Source organism: Puntigrus tetrazona, chromosome 9 (assembly GCF_018831695.1).
Source record: "Puntigrus tetrazona isolate hp1 chromosome 9, ASM1883169v1, whole genome shotgun sequence".
Classification (NCBI taxonomy): domain Eukaryota; kingdom Metazoa; phylum Chordata; class Actinopteri; order Cypriniformes; family Cyprinidae; genus Puntigrus; species Puntigrus tetrazona.
The window spans coordinates 7514688-7533506 of NC_056707.1; the positions used below are offsets into that span (position 1 = coordinate 7514688).

An 18819-nucleotide genomic window follows, 5' to 3' on the forward strand; every position below is an offset into this window, starting at 1 on the left:
TCTGTGCCTACTAATTATTGGTTGTGAAACTTATTGGTTGTGTCTTTGCTATTTGTTGGTTGTATTTTCTTAGGATTTATCATATATTTAATATAGTAAATACATCTTAATCTATAAAGTTCAAAAAAATTTGTGATCGTTAAAGTCTATTTCATGATACTATCACAGCTTTCTGGACGTGGTTCTGTGGCACTGCCCCATGTTTTTTGAGTATAGTACAACAGTGTGTTCTGCAGAATATCATACATCATTTTTTAAATTGCCATGGATTGTCACGTGAACAATCATTCAGTAATTACACTGAATTAAGTTTCACAATCCTGAAGTACACAAAACTGTGTTGATTTGCAGTTTGCCAGACTTTTTGTTTGTTTTTTTTTCGAATGATGGGTGGAAAGAACCAGCGTGTGGTTTCATTTGGCTGTGAATCAGAGTACGCGGGTCACACTGTTTGCTTTTAAATAATTAAAAAGAACCGCTTCATAAAGGCTGTTTCATGACCAGCTTGAACCCACTGTGAAACGTTGGGGAATTTTTTTTGCGTGTGTCATAATGAAATGCCTGGATTTTTCCCATAAAAGTTTAGTCAAGCAACATAAATTACGATTACACCTAAAGAACCAAGACTACATGTTTGTGTGTCTATGTACACGTAGTCTGTGAGGACAAGATTTGTTTCTTGTCATCGTTTTGAGATTCAACAGTGGTTGTGTTTAGTTTATTCAGCTGCTGAAAACACACATTTTCACATTTTTTGGACACATACCATGGAGTACCATGTAAACAGCATGGTACATTAATACGGTAATCATTTAGTATCGTGCATATTTAAGTACTGTCTGCATAAAATGTGTGAACACTCAGGTTAACAACCTGGAAAACATAGCCAAGAAAACAAAAGCGTGAACAAAAATTGGCAGAAATCACATCAGTGTAACCAAAGAAAACATTATTTAGTTTACAATTGTTGATTTTCCCCATATGGTTTTCATCTGTTTTCAATTTTATTGTTTCCGTTTATGAATTGAATCACCATAAATATTATCATTGTACAATGTTGCCACCACACTACCTTTGAAAGGCATCTCAGAACCCACCAACACAGCCACGTCTAAGAAATCCAAATATAACCAGCTCCAACCAATATTTTCCATTTGCCTTTTATTTCAAGTATTACATTCAGCCCGAGTGAAAAAGATCCCAGCGTACAGTTGAAAGCTCCCCACACAGTGATTTCTGACTGCAGGGTTTATGCAGGCGCTGTAGGATACGCAGGGATTGTTAAATGCTGTGTACAGTCAGACAGCGTGGTAATTACACTGGGAATGATGTGCTTTGTCTGTGCGCGTGTGCGTGTGTGCGCGCGTGGGTTTACTACAGGCTGCGTCGATCCTGTCAAGGAGGTTCTGAGGAGAAAAGGAAACACTTTTGAATTGACAGTTAAACAAAAGCAGAATTGAGGCATAAAGCGGCAGTAGGAGTATGTGTGTGACCTCCCATCAATCACTGACAGAGAGACAGAATCAAAGGAGGTTTTGCTGTAGCGCATTATGATTGCTGCAGGATCCCTTACAAGAAATGCTCTGACAGTAACAGTCATGTACAGTATCGGGATGATAGGTTTTGGGACACCTGATCAATAATTCTCTTTTCGCTTAAAGGTTCTCCACTAGTTTGGATATTGATGCGGGAATTTGCTTCTATTCAGACAATGAGCAGGAGTGAAGTCTTACTGTTGGGGAAATAGACCCACAGTCTGTTTTCAAATTCATCCCAAAATCAGTGAATACAATGGTCACCCTCATGTCATGAACTTGATTTCTTCTGCAGAACCCCCCCACCAAAAAATATTTTTGACATACGGTTCTATTTTGTCTATGCAAAGTCAGTGGAGGACAAAACAAAACTGGACTCCGTTGACTTTCATTGTATGGACAAAAAACTAAATTTCTCACAAAGAAGTCACAAAGATCATGATAGAATGTTAAATCTCTTTTATGATAGGCCAAGTTAAACACTTTCATTAGGTTGGTGAGGATCTTGAGATATGAGAGAGAGAGAGAGAGAGAGAGAGAGAGAGAGAAAGAGAGAGGGAGAGAAAGAGGAAAGTGTGTGGGTTGCAGTTAACACTTAAAGGAGCTAGGTGGTGCTGTTAATCTATGCTCAGTGTTTGTTTGTGTGTGTGTGTGTGTGTGTGTGTGTTTACGTTTGAACAGTGAGCTGGTTTTCCTCTTTCGCTGGGGTCCAACATCTTTATTTTCATGTAAAATCAGGTTAAAGAACTGAAAGAGACATGAGTGAGTGGCTACAAACGAAAAAAACAGTGTATATCACTTAACACTTATTAGTATTACTGCATACTTAGTAGGGGTAAAATGTGTTTCTTTAGGTTGTGAATAACTGAAAAAATATCTTTAATATTCTACACATAGATCAAGACGGCCAGAATGAGCTATTTTTAAATCATTTTAAAATACCTTGTTAAGCCTACTGTATTTTACTGGATACGCTAAAACCTCTTGATATATTAGCATTATCTAATAGCTTATACCCGGTTTATCAAGTATGAACCAAAATGTGTATATATACAATCTTTTTTTTCCATATGTCAGGCTTTACAGTGTTCCATTTTTTTTTCTCTTATCTATATGTAATTTTCCTTAAAGTAATTTGATTTGTGGTTGTGTTACTTTAGGGCATGACTGTCTGTTAGACTGACCAATGGAGTAGTTGGTGATGCAAGTGGCACAGAAATTATGCATTTGTGCTTAAAGTTTGCTACTTGTTATAGACACGAGACACAAGAAAATTATGGGAACAGAGAGGGGTTGGAAAATTTGGTTTTGAAGCCTTATTGCTTTCATGTGCACTAAAGCTCATGTTGGAGCACATGTGGTAACTTCTAGGCCGTGGCTTATGCAGCGTGACCAAGTTTAGCCTAGACAAGCAAACATATAGCTCACTTTCTGTGGGGCAGTGTCTGTACTCGGGTATCCCTAATACATTCCTTTTGATTTTGTCAGAGCGTATAATTTACGGACCCCTAAATTGATGAGAGCGGCCTGGGTTGGCTTGCGTGGGATTGATAGACGTGTTTTCTTTGGCAGATATGAAGCAGACAGTCCATTGTCAGTAAACATGATGGAGTCTGGTGGTGCTGGTCGAGTATTACAAAGTGAAGATAAGAAGATTTCATAATAAACACATCCAAGAGATTTCCTGTCCTTCTTGAAATTATAGCAAACATGAAGATAAACACGCAGACTTATTTTTCAGTTGTGATGAATAGCCTAAAAATCAGATTGTAAAAGAATGCTGTACATTAAACCTACAGTGTTATTGTTTGGTATTGAATTTGAGAGAATAATTTAGTTTTTAACCACCATGGTGAAATATAATTACTGTATTTTGCAGATAAAATATTGAAATAATATTCTGCACTGTGATGCAGATAGTTAAACAGAACAAAACTTATTTTTTAATAACATTGAAATGTTATATACATTAACGCTGATAAGTTTAGTGATATTTCATAGTGCTGCATTGACATTTTTTTGTATTTTGCCTGCTGACACAATTAAAATAAATGAAATGTTACATATTTGATAATTTTGCACACAAAACATTGAAATAGTTTTGTACCCATCGCTGGCAGTAGTTCAGCATTTTTTTTTGCAATTTTTCGGGAGTTTAGAAGGCAAATTAAAAAAAGACAGCATACAGTGGTGTTGTTGCAAATGTTTACATTTGTTATAATTTTGTTCTAAAGCACTTTACTTGTAAACTTCTCTCTTCTAAATTGATGTGGAGAAAATGAGCCTAAACATGTTATCTGACTGGAAGGCAGGTGCATTTATCTCAGTTAAGTACTTTCCTGTTTTTTTTTTCTTTTCTTGCTGGACCTATTTTGAATCAGATACTGGCTTCTTCAGTAATGAAGTAGTCACTCCCTATGCTGACTCCACAAAAGCCTGGAGCTGCCTGATTCATGACTGCTTTATGCTAACTCTGACTGCCTCCAATCCAGCACTAAACAACAGAGCAGCATATTTAAGAGTATGCACTAACCACCTGCATGACACTACATTTAGTTGATTAACATTCTATTGATTGGGAAGGGGGCATGAATCAGCAATAACCAGTTTTGATTAGTAGGAGGATGAAGTGAACACACGTTTTATTGATGTTTGTGGGAGCGGGCCATAGGCGAACTGCTTTCTTATAAATGGGTCTTTCTATGCCTCAGTTGTGAATGTTCTGAGGGGGCATCTAATTTTTTTCTTTCTCGTTTTTAGCAGCATCTCATTTCTTTTTTTCTCTCCTTCCAGCTCTTTTTTTATGTTTCTCTTTTATCATTTTTATGTTACTTCCTGGCTTTGTTCCAAATGTAGTGATCTGTCTGCATAGGCAGCATTTTAAAGGAATAGTACACCCCAAAAATGTTATTTTACCATCATTTACTCACCTTTGTGCTTCAAACCTCTGTACAGTAAGCTTATGTTGAAACAATATTTTGAAGAATCTTACAGAACCGAAGTTGTTGATTCCCAACAACTTGCATTGTAGGGAAAGAAATATTGTGGAAGTGAATGGGGACCATCAGCTGTTTGTTTAGTTAGCGTAGCATGCTTGCAGCACCAGATTTGCAAACGGTTGCCGCTTAATGTTCAAAATCAGCTATGAGGTTATATTTGAGTATAGGATATTGCTGTAGAAGGCTCACTAGGTCACTAGAGCTGATGTCTCTGTCTATGTCCAGCATGCTTTGCCAGGTTGCTGTGTTCAGAGCACTTTGCCGCATGTGTTAAACACATTAAGACGGATGTGTTTACGACACTCTGGGGTACGGAGTTCAATGAGAAGGACCTTTGCCACACCGCATAACACAGCAGCTTTAAAGCCCAGGAGAGGGAGCATGAGATGGCAGATTAGAGGTGGAGAGGCGACTAACAATATCTGTACCGTACACCAGCTAGATGCTGTAACACACCTATAATTTAGCAATTTTGTCTACACTGGAAGTTCCCCTAGTGACAGCCTTCAGTTGATGGACGTCCCGTTTTCTTTCTGACGCATAATTTTTTCATATACATGCCATAATTCAGCCATTTAGTTGTTCGATGTGTGATGCCAATGCTATGTTTGAGGGGAAAAAGATCAACACTTAATTTAATGCAGAATATTTACTCTTGGGAGTGTAAAGATACGCTTATCATACGGTTCATGGCCATATTCCAATCCAAAGCGATCGTCCTTATCCCCTTGTTATTGGAAACTTGAGTGAGCAGCAGTGTTGCCAACTGCTTTTAATTGAAAGTAGCTAAAACTGGTAGTTAATGTAACTAGATGATCTATATACAGATAGAACATAGATAAAGGTTATCCAAGAGGTTTGTTGGGCAAGTTGCTAAATCTAGTGACAAAGTAGTTAAATTTGCAACACTTGTTTGGAGTGCACTTGTCAAAGGGATAATTTCCTCATTATCTTCAGCTAGGATGTTCCTGTGAAAACGAACGCAGCATGGTGTGCTTTAGGTGATGTCGCTGTTTTAATGGCATTAATGTCTTTTTGTTGCTGTAAGCATAACATGCAAATAAATGTTTTATATAAAAAAAAAATATATATGGTAATATTACTCCTGATATATGTATAAAACATTTTTTTGTTTTCAATATAAAATGTAATTTTAATGAAAAAAATTATGGCGTTCCTTAACGAATCTGCTGACAAACACTGTGCCACGTTTGTTGTCACAGGAACATCCCAGCTGAAGATAGTGAGGAAATTACCTCTCTACCTTTGACAAGTGCATACCATATACGATACTCGTATCGTTACACTCCTATTTACTATGTTTTATAAAATTATTCTTAAAACTTCATTCTGCATTTATAAGGTTTTATTTATTGTATAGCTTCAGTGCTTCTAATGTGGATTCTTTTGACACAACGCTGCCCATGACCTGTGTTATATAAAGGAAATAAAGGGTTTATAGTAGATATTTCATGCTCTCTCTTAAAAAAAAAATCTTTAATACTTTCTCAGTCTGTGCAGGTTGCAAGATTGTAATTTGCTTTTACGGGGATATAATGGTTTGTTTTAATAAGACTTAGCCATGGAGGCAGAGCGGAGCAGATGATCTATCTGACTTGTCATTCTAACAGCTTTCATATCCTCACACAGGCTAATTTAGGTGCTGTCGATCTGATACAGACACAGCCCACATTAAAGCATGCACAGATAATATCAGTCTGTAACCCATGAGGTACCCATATATTGTGCCATTGATAACTGCTTTGTGTTTTAGATCCAGCTCTGGTATTCCACATTAATTCATCTGCTTGAATCCATTAGATAAGTTTAAACTTTCTCTGCAGTGTCACAGGCCGTCACTAGCAGACCTTCTTATAGGGAGGAAGCAGCCCGCCCTCCTCTCTCTTATTGTCTCCTTCCACTAATAGAGTCGGTTTTGTTATTGTTCTTGACAGGTTCTGATTCCACTGTCAGATGTAATTTGCCATCGATCTCACACCTTTTATACACCTGTGTGAGTGTGCTCTCATGTGTGCGTATGCTTTCTTCCATCCCCATTCCATGTGACCGTGTGTCTGTAACCATGTCCGTTTCAGTTTCAAACTGTCATATCTGTAATTAACGCCTCTAGACTGCTACAGAAATAACAGTCATCAGTGTTCAGACAGTGACTGTGCCACTCAAACTCCCGCTGAATGAGGTATCGACAAACTAGCGGATAATCCATATTCAAACGCTCGCAATTTGGGCTGAGAGTATGAACAGCTCTGTAAAAATGAACGTTATGTTGTTTAAATTGTAGGATGACAAGTAAAATGCCGGTGTCTGGTTTATTGTGAGGACTCAGACTACCTAAGGACAGAGAGTAAGAGGAGGCTATTTACCCTGTCGAGCAGTTCCTCTTGATAACAGACTATTGATCCAATTTTGGAGTCTGAACGCTTCAGTATTGGTTCCTCGCGAAGCCCGAAGGTTGTCGAGGGTAGTGTGCACTTGTGGGAGTGTGTGATTCTTGCGTGGTAAAGTGAGCTAGACCGGGTCCAGTGGGCGCATGATTGGGTAATCGAGCTGATGGATTTAACTCATTTGGCTAAAGTAAGTTTGGACACATTTGTTCTCCTTGTATAGAGGTAGTTCTGTGATTAAATAGGCAGGGTTAAAATAAGTGGCAGTATTGAGTTGGCTCCTGCTGCAGGCCTGTTCCTCAGCCCACGTGTCTTAATTTCCTCAGGTTTGCTTAGAGTTTATCCAATTACACCTCGAGAAAAACGAGATGACTTCAGCTTTTTAATTTCAGGCTAGGCTTATTAGGACTATTAGCTATATGGAGTTACAAAATCTTCTAAAAATTTGCGTTGAGATTGCCAATGGTCTCTTTGGGGCTCTAGTGAGTGATGTATGATGTAGGTTCGTAATGTCATTCCTTTCTTTTCTGTGTGCAATGACAATCGGAAAGCTTGCCAATATACCATTTGCCGTCATTTACCATGGATTTACTGTACATTAGTAACACTAACTGCACCATGGTAATTAAAATTGTAAAGTAAATAGCCATCACCTGCTTTCAAATGGAGTGGCGTTTACTACACAGAGCCATAGTTCACTGACAAGCTACACAACTTCGTGTTCATAATCGAATGCGAGTCATCTGGGATAATGAACGCGATATTGCCTAACTTTGATAATCAACCGATCTTCAATTCCTGCCCTATACTTACATTTAAATTTGAGTTCATGTTAACAAAATCAAAAGATAAGAACTGCATTTTCAAGACCGTCATTTTGGGGTGAACTATTACTTTAATACTAATAGTGTGGCAGATTTTACAGACAAGTCTTTGGTATTATGCTTTTTTTCATATGTGTTTGGTGGTAGCGGATGGTGGTGTTAAAGATGAAACTGAATTGAATCCTGTCTGCTCTCATATATGGGCAACTCTTACACATGTTTCCCTTCGGACGCTAGCCCAGCCAGTTTTATTGGGGGGCCGACATTCTGCTAGAAATAAATGAGACATCACACAGAGCCAAATAGGAAGGGAGACAGAGAGAGCAGGAAAGCGAAATATTAGCGTGAAACCCTTTGCTCTCTTTTCTGCTTCCTTCTCTCTCTCTTCTCCCAGGGTGAGCAGATTGATGACATTTCTAAAGCTCCATGCTCTCTCCTCCCTCTGGTACAGAGGAAGTGCTCCTCTCCTCTCCAGCCTCTGTGAATAAATCAAAACCCTTCCTCACTGATCATGCCCCAGCCCTTCTGCTGCATATGTGTGTGTGTGTGGAGAGGTTCTGGCCATGAAGATCTGTCAAGAATAGCAGTGGGCCTAATCAGAAATAAGGGTTTTGGTCTTGGGAAAGGAATGATAGCAATCAGTGATGGATGGATGGATGAATGGATAGATGAGGAGGTACTGGTTGAAGGGAGGTGAGGATTGCGTTGAGGGTAATGCTGCATGCCCTTAAAAGTTTGGAAGTGAGAGATCCCTACTTGATGGCTTTGTTCCAATACCTAGTGAGCTGCTTTGCCGTTTTCTGCCTTACATATTCATCCTAATTGAATTCAGCCCCCAAAGGGACCAATAGGTGTAGATAAGCTGTAACTTAACAAACGATTAATACATGACTTACTCTAAGAAGCAGAAAATATAAAGCACATACAGATGTTTGACAACATTTTGTAATTGTATTTAAAATGTAAGTCCAGTTAAAGAGAGTTCACCCAAAAAGTTATTGAACAAATTTTTTTTTGTTTTGGTTTTGTTTTTTGGATACAAAACAGCATTCTCATAGCTTTATAACACTGAGGTTGAACCACTGATGTCACATGGACTATTTTAACAATTCCTTACTACCTTTTTGGGTCTTCAAGGTGGTAGTTCCCTTGCTATCTATGCAAGGGCAAAAATATATTTATTTGTTTTATGAAGATGAACAAAAGTCTTGCGCGTTTGGAACACCTTGAGGGTGAGTAATTAATGGATTTACAGCATTTTCATTTTGGTAAACTACCCTTTCAAAATCAACTTTCTCTTCATTCGCTATGAGTTGCACTTTTTCACCAAAAAATTGAGCAGGACACTTCTCTTTTAACTTTAAGAGTTATTTGAAATTCAGATTTTAATAATTAAGTTCATTTAGGACAATGAAGGGTATGTGTATGTGTGTCTTTGCTAATTTTTCAAAGACTTGGGTAAGAATTAAAAAAAAAAAAAACTTTTTCCATAAGAGCAACAATATACAAAGAGAAGTCTGATAGTCTAGCCCAGTGCACATAGCAAGGATTTTTAAAATAAATAAATACATTTGACCAAAATTAATAGAGTAGAATAGAAAGGATAAGTGCTAGTATTAATTGGACAGGTGATGACAAAAAAGGCTGCTTAGAATGAGATCTGTCATTTCATCAGCTGGGTGGAACATTTTGGGGCTCGTTGGGATGGCACCACAAGGCATCGTTCACTAGCAGAATGCAAGCTTCTGAAAGGTGCGTAGGTCTAACCTAGAGAGTTTAGGTATATTGGTACATCACTAGTGCTGATTTGGCGCACAAGAATAATGACCGTTAAATATCCCCACTCTCATAACGATGGAAATGAATAACAAAAATAATGCATCATTGTCGGTAAAGAAATATGTTGTATTGTGAATATAACACTTTCTATTTAAGTCTCACACACACATTTTTATCCTGAATGTCACAGTGTGTATTGTTTATTTATGTGTTTACTCTCCTGCTGCCTCTCTCAGGCAGGAAGCCTCTGGTTTTACCAGCAAACTCCTCTTTCTGCATTCATTCAGTGCATTCACTCTCATATACATATGCTCTACATGCACAGACGCACACGTGTGGAGGCCGCTAGAACAGCAGTGCAGCAGAAGCCTAAGTGCAGTGTCAGTGACTCTGTGAATAGGGACGGATGCATGTATTTAACTGTGCTGATGGGACCGGCAGGCCTCACACACACAAAGTGAAGTGAATGGATGTCATCGCGTACTGAGATCAACCCATTACACACTAGCCATGCTGGGCTCTTTAGATGTTCTTTATAGCGTCCTGATCCATAAGGTAATGAAAGCATGTGTTTTTTGTTTGATTTCTTTATATGTTCTAATTTCACATATAGGCCTAGTGCGTTATTTTATAATTATGCTGCACTGATTTATACCAAAACTATCACTTGCTGACGCTGCCATTCAAATGTAGAAATATTTTTTCTAGAAGTTTCTTATATTTACAAAACTCCAATCATCGCATATTGCAAAAACTTTATTTCAGAATCATTACTTCAGTCTTTAGCGTCACTTGATCTTTCAGAAATCATTCTAATATGTTAATATGTTGCTCAAGAAATATTTATTATAATCAATATTGAAAACCGTTGTCCTGCTTGATACAGTTTTTCAGGATTCTTTGTGAATATAAAACAGCATTTATTTGAAATACAAACCTACTGTAAGAAAGTCTTTGCCACTGGATCATTTTAATGCTCCTTTGTTGTATAAAAGTATTAATTTCTTTAAAGAAGTTCAGCAGTCAATTTACAAAATGTGTTTTACAATGTAATGAGACGAATATGCATATTGGTAATGAGTATTTTTAGACATTAACTTGAAGTTAATGGCAAGTGTTTTATCTTTCTTGACTAAGTAATTTGCTGAGAACATTAGTGTTGAAGGACTGTACACAGACAAAATTATCATTTGGTTGATGGTTCAAATATTAGTTTTGTTAGGGATGAATGAACACACATTACTCACTCATTTTCATTTGCTTTATTTTGAACTGCTGTTTGTGGTGAATACTGTATACACAAAAAAAAATTGAGTGGACAAATTAGAAATTTGGGCATTGTGTGACGCTTGTAGAGTTGTCTTTTCTGGCATTGTGTGTGGATTGAGATGTGGTCAGTGTTTCTTAAGTGTGTCAGTCTGTGCTACTTATATATATATATATATATATATATATATTTATATATATATTTTTTTATATTTTTTTTTTTTTTTTTAAATGAAAGCTAAACCTGATTACACCATTCTTTTTAGTGCTCCATGGAATTGGATGGATGATATGCTTGCTCGATTCTCTGATTGATCATTTTTTGCATGATCATGGATACTACAGTTTTTTTACCTCAGGAATTAAGCCGTTAAGCATGATTATTTAAAAAATAAGCTGGAGTAATGTGCACTGATTACAAAAACCTGCAATTAACAGTAGATTGGTATCTAGTTTCTTAAGTTACTGTGAAAAAATTAATTCCAAAACGAATCAATTTTGAAACCCGAATCTTGCACCCTGTTTGTCTGAGCGTTTCTTTATCTGTACGTTTCAACCGCAGCTGACCTGTCTTCTCTAAACTGTACTGCTCTGCTGTGCGTCCCACAGCTGATCGCTGTATACGAGGAACAGGAGGCCCAGCAGAGGGGCGCCATGAGTCCCGGGAATGGAACGGGGACAAGAAGCAGCCTAAATGGACAGTCCAGCCCAGAACCCTATGACTCCGAACTCGCCTGCTTCCAGCCAATCAAAGGAGGAGAGATCGAAGTCAACTCATCTGCTCTCAAATCGAGTATGTATCCAATAGAAAAGATTATCACAATCTGTAAAAAGAGATATTGGTACTATATCCGCGTTTGAGAAACAGAGCTGTGATCAAACATAAGCTCTTCTGAGTTAATGGTGAGTGAAATAATAGAAATAAAAACTGCCACTATGAAATATGATAATATATACCATAATCAGGCCCTGTTTTAAGCTCGAATTGCACTCACTCAAGTAGCTGCGAACAAATGAACACTATTCTAACTGCATTATGGCACTGTTTCATATTAAAGTATCACTTTTAATACATAACCCCTGCATTATTTCTTTAAACTAATCATATCTCCCGGAAGAATTTTACTATCAGAGGAAAAGCAGTGGATGCTGAGAAGTACAAATGTATTATAATCAGACCTCTTTTTTTTGCATATATTTGGGACATATTCTTTTAGTTAGGACAGGTCTGGAGTACTTGAGTCGTTTCAGTTCTGTACTACTGCTCCTCAGGGAACCATGTGTTTTTTAACCGGGCAGGTTTCACCTCTGCCTGATGTCATGCACACTTCCAATACAGAAAACACACACCTCTTCCCTCTAAATGTCACTGTGTGTGTGTGATTTAGAACATATTTACACTCTGAAGTTAAACCCTCATTGAAATAGATCGGGGAATCGTGTGTATGTTTGCATGTGTGAGTTTCTTTGAGTCTCCTTGTTAATCTGCCCCTTTGTGTTTTAAGTTTCATAGTAAAAGTAGACATGAGGCTTTGCAAAGTTCAGCGTGCTGGAAAAGTGGCTTTTTTTCTGCGATCCAGGCATTCCTTGGAAGTGCTCAAGTTTCCTCGTCTCTACTTCAAGGAGAGGTGTCAGTTGACTGAGTGATCTTTTCCTCTTTCATTCTCCATGGCTGTAAATATGCCGTTTGTCACGTCGACAGGGTCTGACATACATCTGTATCTGGATCATTTGTAAAGAAGAGAGATCACACGTGCCTTTGCATATACAGGCATGATGGTTGAGTGGGGAAAGAAAGTGGAAGGAGAGCGTTTGAAATTGTAACTCAAAGGTGTTCACACATGCGGTATGAACATAAACCGGTCTGTGACCTCTGTCTGGCAAAATTATGGAGACTCTAGGTGTGTTTTAACACCTGACATGTACATGCGTTTTCAATAGATTCCTACAGCATTGACGTATTTTTGCAGGCCCATTTTGTTTTTTTTATTGACTTTGAGAGTATTGCATTGTAAAATGGCCAAATCAAAAGAAAAAAAGAGTGCACTGGTGAGCTCAGCAACATAAAAAGACTTGGATGTCCATTGAGGTCAACAGTGGTGGATGATCAGAGAATCCTCTCCAAGGTAAACACAAAACCCCTTTCACAACATCCAGCCAAGTGAAGAACACTCTCCAGGAGGTAGACATGTCACTGTCAAAGTTTACAATCAAGAGAATAAACAACGTCTGAAGTCAGCTGCAGTTGAAGGCCTGGCAAAGCATCACAAAGGAGAAAAAACTTTGATGCCCATGAGTTCCAGATTTAAGGTCATTGCCTGCAAAGGATTCTCAACAAAATATAAAAAAATTATATTTATTTATGATTATATTCATTTGTCCAGTTACATCTGAGCTACTAAAAATGGGACTGGGGATAAAACTAAATCCTAAGAATTTTATGTTCTATTTTTCTATTTCAAGTCATTGAAATCAAAATGAAAGTTTTGTTAGTCTTAAGGTTATCTATAAGCCAATGTGCAAAAAAAGTTTGCAAAATTTGCAGCTCTGTCACGTCCGCCAAAATGGATCAACATTTCATTTCTTGACATCATCTCATACTTCAGCTTCTCATCAAATCTTCTGACCAGTCAAATGATCTCTAGATTCTGAAGCATCTTCCCCTACACTATAAATAGACACTGAAGCTGTGGCTGAAATCAGTCACTTGTTCACAGTGTTAGTATTTTCTGTACGATGAATGGCACGTAGTTCACTATGTAGGGGATAGGGCTGCGCTTACAGTCTGATCAGTCTTTGTCTCCGGTCCAGAGATGCGATCACACAAAGCCAATCATATTCCATGAGTTGCCATATATTAAACCCTTTTAAAACTACACAGCCTCAACATGATTTTGGTTTAATAAGAGTTTCATATTGAATCTTGGAGGAAATCTATTAGACTGGGGCTGTCAAATGTGGCTTAAGTCAGAGCAGATGTAAACAAAAAGCTATTGGCTATTTTTAAAAGGGGGCGGGGCTGCTCAATAAGAATCACCCTGTCTTCCTGTTTGTAAATAAACCTGTGAGTTTCAAGGTACTTCAGGAGACATTTTGAAGGTTTAATCTGGATTGTTTTATTTTTAATTCTGTTCTGGTGGCATACAGTCTCGAAATTATGACAATAGTTCTGACTTTATATGGACCTGACTGTATAAGCCTATATAACAATTCTAACAGAAGAAAATTTGTCTGGACTAACTGATAAAGATTATTATTAAAGGGATACTTATCCCAAAAATTAAAATTCATACATCATTTACTCATCCTCAAGTTGTTTCAAACCTTGAATTACCGAAAAAAAGAATAGTTTTTTCAGTCAGGAATGATTTTCTTATTCTTTTGTTCTTTGAATAACACTGATGGCACAGCCAGCAGCAGGAATATTAGGCTGCTGTCACTTTAAGACTGCATGCATAGATATAATATACTGTTAAACATATTTTCTTCATCATCAGCATCATTTTCCACACAATTTTTCTACATTTTTCACCACCAGCTTTCAAAACTTTTTCAGCCTTTATTTAAAACAATTTTCCCTGAAAGGTTGAGTTAGAATAGTTTGTAAGACACTGATTCTAAACACGAGGCTCTCAGAGAACCTTTGAAGTTCCATTTAGAACTGCCTGTTTCGAGAGAAGTAAAAGCTCTTAAAATATCAGAGGTATTAAATGTATTTTATGTTGTAAAATAAAGAACCTTGTTCCAGACAAAAACCCATAAAAAAATAAAATAAATTAAATAAAATCCATTGGTTTTGCGACGATGAACTGGTTTTTGTCCTACACAAATCTGTCATTCCTGCACCAATCTACAGTATGATTGCCTTTTATTAAAAAGGTGCAAATGCGTCCTGAATACATGGTGACATGGAACGGTTTCAGATAGGGCTGAACAATAATTCAGTATTAGTTTGTTTTGCAATATAATTATTTTGAATAACGGTGATATGCTTTTTACACATTTCCGATATTTCGATATACATTACCAGTGCTTCCCATGATTGATTTGTGGCTTTGACTTCATTGAATAAACGTGAGCACTGAACGTTTCAAAATCCAAATGCGGCCTGGGTGTTTATATGAATGTATCTCTGAAGGGAACTGAATGTCTTCAAAAAAGTTTAGTTTTTATCTGATAGCGTTCTGATAACTGGAAAAAACGCTACTTTTAACACTTCTGTTAAAAGAGTCTTCATTTAATACAGATTCTTAAATGAATAGAAAGATCCAAAGATCAGAATTTATACATTTTTAACATTCACTATTCCATTCAAAAACTTGGAGTCAGTATAATTTGTTTGTGTTTTGGGAGAAATAAATAAATTATAGAATTTAATATTTTATTTAGCAAGGGTGATTAAAATTGACCAAAGGTGACGTAAAGGCATTTATAGTGTTAATAAAGAGATATTTTATTTTCATTTTGAATTGTATCGACCAAAATTAATAAATATTTTGTGATATAAATTTTGGCCATATCGTCCAGTCCCAAGTTTCAGACCACATTCAACAAAGACTATGCCTTTGTGATGCGATTGCACGATTTTGTGTTACAACTCCTTAAAAAAAGTATTTTGTTGAAACTCACGATCCCCGCAAACACTTATCATTAAGAAATAACCTTCCAAATCAATGAGACGCACACTCTGGTGTTTCATCAGATACCCAGCGTATGGCCCGACCCGCCTCTCTAAGTGGATTATTCTTCCTGTTCAAATGAATGCCCAGCACTCAGCCATCCATGAACACAGGAAGAGCACACGTCGTCACAATCCAATCAGCCACCTTTCATTTAGTTATATGATGACCTGGGAAATCCCTGTTACCAGAGCGGCTCTCTAATACTATTTTATGCTCTGTAGGTTTGTTTTATTACCCCAATTAATTCACAAAGCAGAAAGGCAAAAAAGGAAAAAAAATCAATTTCAGCATTTCGAATAGATTGTTCACCGGCTGGGCAGAGCAGAGGAGGAGGTGGTTCGCCTTTATGCAACGCAGTGAACGCAGTTGCTTTTAGCTATGAACGCTTGATTTCAAGAAAAGGACATCGCCACAGGGAGTGCTGTATTGGACATTAGTGTGAAATTTCATGGCCAGTTGTGCGATAGTTCAGAATAGCATAATTTATTCAAAAAGTCTTCTTTGACATCTTTCTTCAATGGTTTTATGATCAATTTAATGCATCCTTTTCACCAGTGGTTTCAGACCTTTGTGCTTCACTACAGAGGGACTGTATTCGTGTGTATGCAAGGATGCCTCTGCCCTTAGAGTAAAGGGAAATGAGTCACAGTTTTGCCAACATCTGAAGCTGTTTTTTGGGTATTGGCGTGCCAGAAGTGACTGTTTACATGTTCAGTCAGTAAGTATGTGAACTCATAGATCATTTTAATTTGATTTGAAAGGATGTTGTTTTGGCACTGTGGGCTGTTTAGCACACATATGTTTGCACTAGTGATGTCTGCTTTGATAAGTATACCCAGAGGTCTGTTGAGACCAGCAGTGTCATCTGGAGTCTGTCAGTGAGTACACACACACACACACACACACACACACACACACTTGCTAGTAGAGAGATTCCCCATATACTCGCATCCTGAACTTTTCATATGTGTGTTTTAGATGTTTTCATCTTATGTAGTTTTGTAGAAGTTTTTCTGCTCTGGTCAGGGTTAGACACGGTGTTTATTCTTTTGGTCTGTTAATTGTTGAAATGCAGGCTTTCATTCATTGCTCATCTTCTGGTTGTTTTATTACAGCAGATGTGTGGTTGTTTCACATCTTTTTCTGTGATATCTAAGGAGACGTGAGCTGTTAGGAAGATGATGTTGTGAATTTTAAAATGCTTTTCAAAGTTTCAAACTTTGTTTAATTGGTCTGTTAACAATGTTCAACAGGACATTTAATCACAGTATTGTTGTGTTTTTGTTTGTTTTGAAAGTCATGAACATTTCCTCGAATCATGTAATTTGGTTGATGGCATTTTATTTATTTTATTTTTTGCACAGGAGAACAGCTGATTAGTGTTTTATGTATTTTAAATCCACACAATTGGTTACAGTATTTTCACACTTTTTACAAAATTTGAGCTTGTTACATGACAATTAAATATTGTGTTATAGTTTATTTAAAAAATGGGATAAAGTTAAATAATATCTACACACATATACAATATCTAAAAATAAGTTTCCAAAGAGAATTTGGTAATAAAATAAAGAATGTTTAGATATAAACTGACAGCCAAGCGTTTGGAATAACTCAGATTTTTTTTTAAATTGTAAAACTGTAAACATTTGAAATTTAAGTTTTCTATTAGAATGTATTAACAAATGTAATTTATTCCTTTTAATGCAAAACTTTCATCAGCCGTTACTTCAGTCTTTAGTGTCAAATGATCCTACAGAAAGTTTTTGTCAGTTGTTTGTATCTAATAGCACAGATCTTAATAAAAATGTAAATAAAATAGATTTAAGCGTGGCTGAGAAAATAACACAATTTAGAGCTGCATTTTGTGAGAACAGAAGTATAAAGTAGTTTAATAAGATGGTATAAATGTCATAAGATAGTTGTAATGTCTTGATTATGAGGAATTGGTCATAAAGAATGAGTTAATCGGTCCAAACTTTTAATTGCTATTTTACATAGCTTAATAATTTAAAAAAATCATAAAGGAATGGTTCACCCAAAAATGAAGATTCTGACATTATTTACTGACCCTCATGTCGTTTCAAACCAGTTTGACTTACATTTTTCTGCAGAACATAAAAGAAGATCATTTGACAAATGTTACCAAAACTGTTTAGTCTTCAACATTATTCAAAAAAATCTTCATTTTGTTTGCACAGAAGAATGAAAGTCAAACATCTTTGGAATGACATGAAGGTTAGGCAAGCTATAAAATTGACATGGGAACACTTCTGAATGGCAAATTGAATTAATCAGATCATTTATGTATTCAATTGATTGGTTAAAAAACTGTCTGAATAAACCAATCAGATCAGCACTGATTGTTTAAAAAAATAGTTTTACAAAAAATGTTGAGATGGCTCTTCCTAGCTCTTCTCCATCGTTTTCTCACTGACGCTATCTCTAACCTTTGTGTCTCTTTGTTGGTCTTGTGGGTAACTTGTCCCTCAGGAGCCGCTGTTTTAAATTACCTCTGGCACTCTCAACCTCTCCCCATTGACCGTGTGCACAGGTCTCTCTCTTCCATCCTGACCTTGCAGTCTGCAGAAGTACCGGCACTGATGGGCAGTGTAAACATCTCTGCCGGGATCTCCCGCCTAATCCCAAACAGGCCACATGGCAGCAGAGTGTCTAACGCAGCATTTGTCATGCTGTCAGCCGTGAGATGGGCCAGGGGGAGAGAACGAGGGATGAAAAAGCAGGGAAGCGAAGGAAAGAAATAAGGCGGCATGAAAGACAGACGGCAGGAGAGAGAAGGGAGACCGATTGTGATTTAGGACGAGTCAGATGAAGGAGAGAGGAAGTACATGCTTTAGCTCAGAGGTCTCTTTCCACCGTGGGGCGTCTGGCAAGTGTCACATGAGGCCTTGTGCTTAAGATCTGTGTCTGGTCTGCGTGTGGAAGTCTGGAAGAAGGTTTATCTGCTACACAGAAGAACCTGTGCGCTTTTATCACCTCTGACATGTTTAGGAATTGTTCCATGACATCACTGTAAACTCCCATAGTTCATGGGTCTCTGTGATGATGTGCAGAAATCTTGTAAAATGTTAAACAGTACTCTCACTCTTTATCGACAATATTGGAGACAGGCCGTAAATGTAAATGAAGACGGCTGTACATCACCCCAGCTCTGTTGGAAGTCAGGATGTCTCTTCCGTCTTTAATCTCACAGAAAGCAGCAGAAGGGCTTTTCCGTGAATAATGGCCTACATTTTGTTTTTATGATTTTAGCAGTTGCATTATTGCTATGCTACAATTCAAAAGTTTGAGGTCAGTACAGTTGTTTT

The 18819-nt window shown here is 37.3% G+C and overlaps 1 protein-coding gene across 5 annotated transcripts in view; it reads left to right on the forward strand.

Moving 5' to 3' along the window:
* pard3bb (par-3 family cell polarity regulator beta b) overlaps positions 1–18819 on the forward strand; it is a 254794-nt gene that overhangs the window by 40690 nt on the left and 195285 nt on the right. For all 5 annotated transcript variants that reach the window (XM_043249476.1, XM_043249475.1, XM_043249478.1 and 2 more), the window contains exon 4: positions 11418–11601. In XM_043249476.1, coding sequence (XP_043105411.1) covers positions 11418–11601 — 184 coding nt within the window. The remainder of the gene's footprint in view (positions 1–11417; positions 11602–18819) is intronic.